Source organism: Sminthopsis crassicaudata, chromosome 1 (assembly GCF_048593235.1).
Source record: "Sminthopsis crassicaudata isolate SCR6 chromosome 1, ASM4859323v1, whole genome shotgun sequence".
In the NCBI taxonomy this organism is placed as follows: domain Eukaryota; kingdom Metazoa; phylum Chordata; class Mammalia; order Dasyuromorphia; family Dasyuridae; genus Sminthopsis; species Sminthopsis crassicaudata.
Genome location: NC_133617.1, coordinates 724,954,468 through 724,961,002, shown reverse-complemented (window position 1 = coordinate 724,961,002; position 6,535 = coordinate 724,954,468). Strand labels below are relative to the sequence as shown.

Below are 6,535 nucleotides of genomic sequence, written 5' to 3'. Positions count from 1 at the left end.
CTCCCCTAGATGACAGGCAATCCCATACATATTAAATGTGTTACAGTATAACCTAGATACAATATATGTGTGTAAATCCCATTTTCTTGCTGCACATTAAGTATTAGATTCTGAAGGTATAAGTAACCTGGGTAGATAGACAGTAGTGCTAACAATTTACATTCACTTCCCACTGTTCCTTCTCTGGGTGTAGTTGTTTCTGTCCATCATTGATCAACTGGAAGTGAGTTGGATCTTTTTTATGTTGAAGATTTCCACTTCCATCAGAATACATCTTCATACAGCATTGAAGTGTACAGCGATCTTCTGGTTCTATTCATTTCACTCAGCATCAGTTGATATAAGTCTTCCCAAACCTCTCTGTGGAAAATCTGATTTTAAATCTTTAAGATATTTACTGGCCCAGCCTTATAATCTTGGACATACCACTTAATTTCCATTTGCCTCAGTTTCCTCAATTGTAAAATGGGGACAATAATAGTACCTACTTCCCTTCCCAAGGTTGTTGTGAAGATCAAATGAGACTATTTCTAAATTGATTAGCACAGGGCCTGGCATGTAATTCAAGATTAATAAACGCTTGTGGGGGCAGCTAGGTGGCACAAGGCACGAGCCCTGAAGTCAGGAGGATCTGAGTTCAAATCTGATCTCAGACACTTCCTAGCTGTGTGACCCTGGGCAAGTCACTTAACCCCAACTGCCTCAGCAAAGAAAAAAATAAAATAAAACAAACGCTTGTGCCCTTTCCCAGCCTCCCCATCCCACCCTAACTCCCAATTTGCCAGCTTCCCTTAAGGTCGGCAATAAATAGGCAAGATCTGGAAAACAAAGACTATGAAATCTCTGCAGATTCAGACTCTGAAAGAGATAGATTCCCTCGGTAGATTACTCAGAGATGATGCTTTAAGTAACTTCTTGATTGAAAGAAAGAATCCAGTCTTAGTGAAACCGACCCCGGCCAAAGAAGTCTGCTGCAGGAGATAAGCTGGAATTGGGAGATCTGCCATTCTGGGTAGCTGCCCAGCCCCAGAGCGGCGAGGAGCAGGGATGAACAAATCTGGTTTTACACTCTATACTCGTCACACAAGATCACGGATTTCGAACTGGAAGAGACATTCCAATGGAAGGTCATTTAGTCCAACCCCCTTCATTTGGAGCAGACGCCCAGGGGAAGAAAATAACTTGGTCAAGGTCACTCAGGTAATAAACGGTGGAGCAGGTATTAAAATTCATTCTCCGCCCCCCCCCCCCACCAGCTCCGCCCCTCCTCCTCCCTCTCCGACTCCAAATGGAGCTCCCTTTCTACTGAATCTCCCTTCTTTTCCACAAGCCTCACTGGAGGCCCGAAACAGCTGCCAACTCAAAAATTAAAAGAAGGCGCCAGCATTCTGTTAAGCAACTCCGTTCTTAAGCAGGAACGAAAGTTTCCCTTAAAAGTTGAGGTACGTTTGAGAGCCGGGTTGCAATCAGACTAATTGGAGAAAAAAGGAAAACAGCGGCTCGCTGTAAGACCAAACAAAAAACAAATTAGAAAAGCAAAACCAAACAGTAGGGGGAGGGAATTCGCAGCAAGTTCGACAGAACAGCTTCACCCCGAAACTGCTGAAGGTTGTTTTCTCCTTGGCTTGTTTCGTTCCTGTCCCGAGCTGGGACAGCGAGATATTTAGCGGCTGTCGCGCTCCCCCGGGTTGGCTTGGAGGAAGCTCTGATTTTTAAGGTTGGGCTCAGTACTCCCACTTTTTAAAGAGCCAGTGCTTCCATCCTCACTTAAGGAAAAAAAGGGATCTGCATTGCCAACCCAAATTGCCGAGCCCCTAAGGGTGACGGCGAGTGGGCAGACTGCGACTCGCGTTGATACTAGACGCTCGAGTTTCGAATCTTGAAGCAGGAGACAGAGGGGGGACAGAGAAGGAAAGGGACAGGGAAGGGGAAGGGGGGAGGAGGGAGCCCCTGACATTGACAAAGAGTCTAAACAAGAGTTGCACACGCTGGTGTCCACTACGTTGCCTCGGGGCCGCTCGTCCTGCTGGGACTTGTAGTCTTCGGGGTAGCCACTTTCCCGGTGGCGGGGATAGCGGGGCCCCGGGTGGAACTACAGCTCCCAGGGAGCTCACAGCCACCCACTCGCTCCGGGTGAGAGTGTGTAAACTAAGCGAGCCCGAGGGAGCAGGGGAGGACAGGGGGGAGGGAGTGGGCTGTGGCTGGCACTGCGAGGGGGCGCCGGGCGCCGTCCCTAGCCCCTCCCCGCCGCGCCCCCGGGCTCCTCCGCTGCCGCCGCCGCTGCCGCTGCGCCTGGGCTCGTGCGTGCGCTCCGCTCCAGCCGGGCGCCGCGCGGCCAGGAGCCATGCAGTCCGAGTCGGGGATCGTGCCGGATTTCGAAGTCGGGGAGGAGTTTCACGAGGAGCCCAAGACCTATTACGAGCTGAAGAGTCAGCCTCTGAAATGCAGGTGAGTGACAGCTGCCGGGAGAGAGGGAGGAGAGAGGAGACACCTTTCCTTGCCAGCTGGGGGGAGGCACCCCTGTCCCCTGGAGTGCCAGGGCCGCGTCCCCAACAAGGACAGGGAGTCCCCTCGCGAAGGACCCTGTGCCCTTGCCCCAAGGCGGAGGAAAAAAAAAAAAAAAAAACAACAAACTCTCCGACTCTATCCCGAGCACGGATTGGCTACGCGGCCAATTTGGGGGCCCCTAATTGGGAAAACGCTTTAATAGGAGACGTCCCCCTCGGAAGGAAGACTACACCTGTGAGGGACGTTTCCGTCCCGCAGGCCGTCCCGTGTAGAGAACGCACATCTTAGGGACCCCCTCCCCATTCCCCGTGTGTGTCTGGGCGATGCTCTCCTTCCACTTTTGCAGCGAAGCATGCTTTCCCTACTTTTCTGAAAGGAGGATACTTCTCTGGGGTACCTGGTCCCCCGTTTTCCTGGAGGGAGGATGCACATCTGGGATGTCTTGCTTCCCCTTTCCTAAAGGAGCGTGAATCTCTGGAGTGGATTATCTTCGCGTTTTCTTTAGAGAGGATGGATAACTTTGTTGTAGAAAGCCCGAATCTCGGGGTGCTGGTGGGGAGATGTGTTTCCTTCCTGCAGGGAGGGTTCAGTCTGGGTTGTGTGGTCCCCCTTTCCTCTAGGGAGAACGTATATCGAGGTATCTTACCGTCTGCTTTCCTGCGGGGAGGATAAGTCGCCAGACTGTGTTGTCTCCCTTCTGCAGAGCGGATGCATATCTGGGGTGCGTCAAACCCCCACCGCCCATCCCCCGCTTCGTAGTCAGAATTTACATCTGGGGTACACTTGCCCCACCCCCTCGCTGGCTCGCTGAGAGAACTCCTATCTGGGGAATTCTCTTGCGCTGGACCGTCCTGAGAGGATAGTTCTCCTCTTCCTCCTCCTGGTCCCTTAGTGAGGACCCGGGACATTGGGACGTCCCCTTCGGCCGGGAGACCCAGACGCTGGCAACCGGGAGGGTTGGCATCGTAGGGAAACCGAGAAAAGAGTTTTTAGAGGCTCGGATCTGCGAGTCCACTGACGTCTGGTCTGGAGCCCCCGCCCATGCCAGAGCACTTGAGAGTGTAAGCGGGGCTGCGGACCCCAAAGTCGGGGGAGGGAGTGATGGAAGCACCCGAGAGTTTTCTATCGGAGCCGAACTCAGTCTGGGGCCTGGGCGGGAAGGAGCGGTGGCAAGGGGGCGGCCACCAGCTCCTCGCCTGTCAGCCCTCCGGAGTCCTGCCCCTCTGGGAAAACCCGCCCCTGGCAGCCTGCAGGTGAGTTGTGCTCGGGCTCTCCTCTTGCCCCCCTCCCAGGTAAGGCTATCCTGAGGATGCCCCGGTGGGGGCTGGGGGCTGGGAGCTGTTGGAGGTGGCTTCTTCCTTTACTCTATATTCCCCAGGGACGCTCAGCCTCTTCCCCCCCTCCGCTGGGGTCAGGTTCTCTCATTCAAACCAACGGGTGGGAAAAGTGATATCTTTAAAGGTGGGAGTCAGCTCTAAAGCTTCCTTCATATTTTGTTGCGTCTCTTATTTTACTCTCAGCAGAAAATTTGGGGTTTGCAGAAAGCGGTGGAATCGGGGTTTGAAGCGATAGTTTCCTCTCTCTCATTGAATGGAAAGACACCCTCTCCCTCCCTACCCCCTTCGCTGCCGCCTTCTCCAAACTCCGTTCCACCAGCTTCCTGGACTGACTGGATGTCCATTCTTTTGAATCTGGCACCTTTGCCTTTGATTTGCCAGTTCCGCTCTAACAACCCCCTCCCCCCCAAGTCCCAGTGTTGACCAAGTGGGAGGATGGACCGAGTAGGCTGGGATGGTTGAGACTGCTCTCAATTTCGAGATAAGATAAGATGCTTTACTGGAAATCTCTTAGCTCCTGCATTTTCACTTCTCTCCTTGCTGCACCCTTTCCCTGCCCTCCCTCTCCCACTAACTAGTAAAAGAGTCCGGTGTGGAGCTCGACCGTTGTGGGAGGCAGAGGAAGGAGCAATCAGTAGTGAGATTTAGACCCAAGCAGGGATATTGTGTAACCCCTGCCACCTTCTGGTGGTAGTGTTATTTGGAAGAGAAAGGGGGTTGGGGCATGTTCTACTGGGTACTGAATTGATTTTCCTGATGGATTTAGCAAGCTTCTGAATCCAAACTGTAGAGGAGAAATCAGTGAGTAGCACACCCAGCAAGCAGTGATGCTGAATCAGTCTGTTTATAAATGCTTAAAAAAGGAGATTGGGAAGAAATGTCATCTGAGGTTAGTTAGGCTCATCAGCCTAGCATCGGGGTGAGCATAGATGTGTGTGTTTGCTGTGGGGGTGGAAAGTCAGGCTGATGTTGTGTAAAGAGTATTGTTGAATATTGTCATCCAGGGCTGTTATCTAGCCTTGGCTGAAGAGATCAGTGACATATATATAGGTCCAGGGCCACTTGCTTTCTTTACTGTGATGAAACATGGCCTAGAGAGAATCAACACTTTGTATGGGGATTCTGTGCCTATGTGGAATCTAGATCAAGTTTGTTAACTGAGCTCTTATTTCTGATGAGGGCAAAGAGATAACATTACATGGGTCTGAAAGAGTTAGGAGAGACTGTGTATGGGAAACTGACAATCCCATTCCAGGCAGACTTATTGAAGAGCATCGAGGATTTCAAAAATTGATTATTGTCCTTTTCCTCAAGTAACTTACATGTTCTGCAAAGATGTATTCAATAGATCTGGGGTTCATGCTTTTTCAGAAACTTATTTCTGAAAATTGGTTGCTGTCATCATCATTTAATTTAACCAGTCAATCACTATTTATGGAGTACCTGTCTTTGCACCTAACATTGCAGGTAAAGAATCAAGTGAATCTTTTGGGGATGTGAGGAAGGGCTGGCAAATAGAATCACACATGGGAGTTAAGAGGAAATACAGGGCAGAATTGTAGAGAGATTAATTTTTAAAAAAGTTGTCACAAAACTTGTTTCTGGAGCAGACACATGTTTTTGGAAATCAGCTAGCAAAATGAAATCTGTCAATAAGTACATCGAGTTGTCAAAAGTTTCCTATAAGTCTTCCATAGTTTTGTAATACATTGTCATCTATGATCTGTTGTGTTATTTTATCAGGGCCTCATTTGTTGGTTGTTTTCTCCCAACCTTTTTTTGATCCTACTCTTTCCTAGGATTCTTTCTTTCTTCTTTCTTTCCTTCCTTCCTTCTTTCCTTCTTCCCTCCCTCCCTCCCTCCCTCTTTCTTTCTTTCTTTCTTTCTTTCTTTCTTTCTTTCTTTCTTTCTTTCTTTCTTCCCTCCCTCCCTCCCTCCCTCTTTCTTTCTTTCTTTCTTTCTTTCTTTCTTTCTTTCTTTCTTTCTTTCTTTCTTTCTTTCTTTCTTTCTTTCTTTCTTTCTTTCTTTCTTTCTTTTTCTTTCTTTCTTTCTTTCTTTCTTTCTTTCTTTCTTTCTTTCTTTCTTTCTTTCTTTCTTTCTTTCTTTCTTTCTTTCTTTCTTTCTTTCTTTCTTTCTTTCTTTCTTTCTTTCTTTCTTTCTTTCTTTCTTTCTTTCTTTCTTCCTTTCTTTCTTTTTTCCTTTTCTCTCTCTCTCTTTCCTCCATCTCTCCCCTTCCTTTTCCCTCTCTTCTTCTCCCTCATCTTCTCCTTCTCTCTTTCTCTTTTTGTCAGATTTGATTGGGCAGGTTAGGAAACAGAGAAGAAGATTGCTTTAACCTTTTAATCTTTCTTGAAGTTGTAGCTTGTTCTGGACAAGCAGGACTTTTCCCTGGGAACATGACTTTTCTCCAGTGAAGTTGTCTGACATGGTGTGATCCTGGTGTAATCATCTCTATTCCTTCACCTTTTTTCAGACTGTTGCTAAGGGTACTGTTGCTGTGGTCTTCTACTTCCCAAACGCTTGTTTTTCTACTCTGAGGTTTTGCTATTTCCTCTGTGGTCCCAATGACACTTGATCTGAGTAGTCTGACTTCCCAAATTCAATTGAATTTACTCTGGACATCAGAAGTTGTGGTTCTGAACCCATTTATGTAATTCTGTGCCTCTAATCATGCTCAAAGTGTTCATTTC

At 48.5% G+C, this 6,535-nt stretch overlaps 1 protein-coding gene across 8 annotated transcripts in view; it reads left to right on the top strand.

Annotated features, from left to right (window-relative positions):
• The first annotated feature begins 934 nt into the window (after positions 1-934).
• MITF (melanocyte inducing transcription factor) overlaps positions 935-6,535 on the top strand; it is a 263,012-nt gene continuing 257,411 nt past the window's right edge. For 3 of the 8 annotated variants that reach the window (XM_074284115.1, XM_074284113.1, XM_074284114.1), the window contains exon 1: positions 1,992-2,448. In XM_074284115.1, coding sequence (XP_074140216.1) covers positions 2,345-2,448 — 104 coding nt within the window. In that variant the 5' untranslated portion in view covers positions 1,992-2,344. Of the gene's footprint in view, positions 1,192-1,265; positions 1,443-1,991; positions 2,449-2,622; positions 3,762-6,535 lie in introns of those variants that run through there. The other 5 variants (XM_074284111.1, XM_074284110.1, XM_074284109.1 and 2 more) reach the window with 4 other exon arrangements.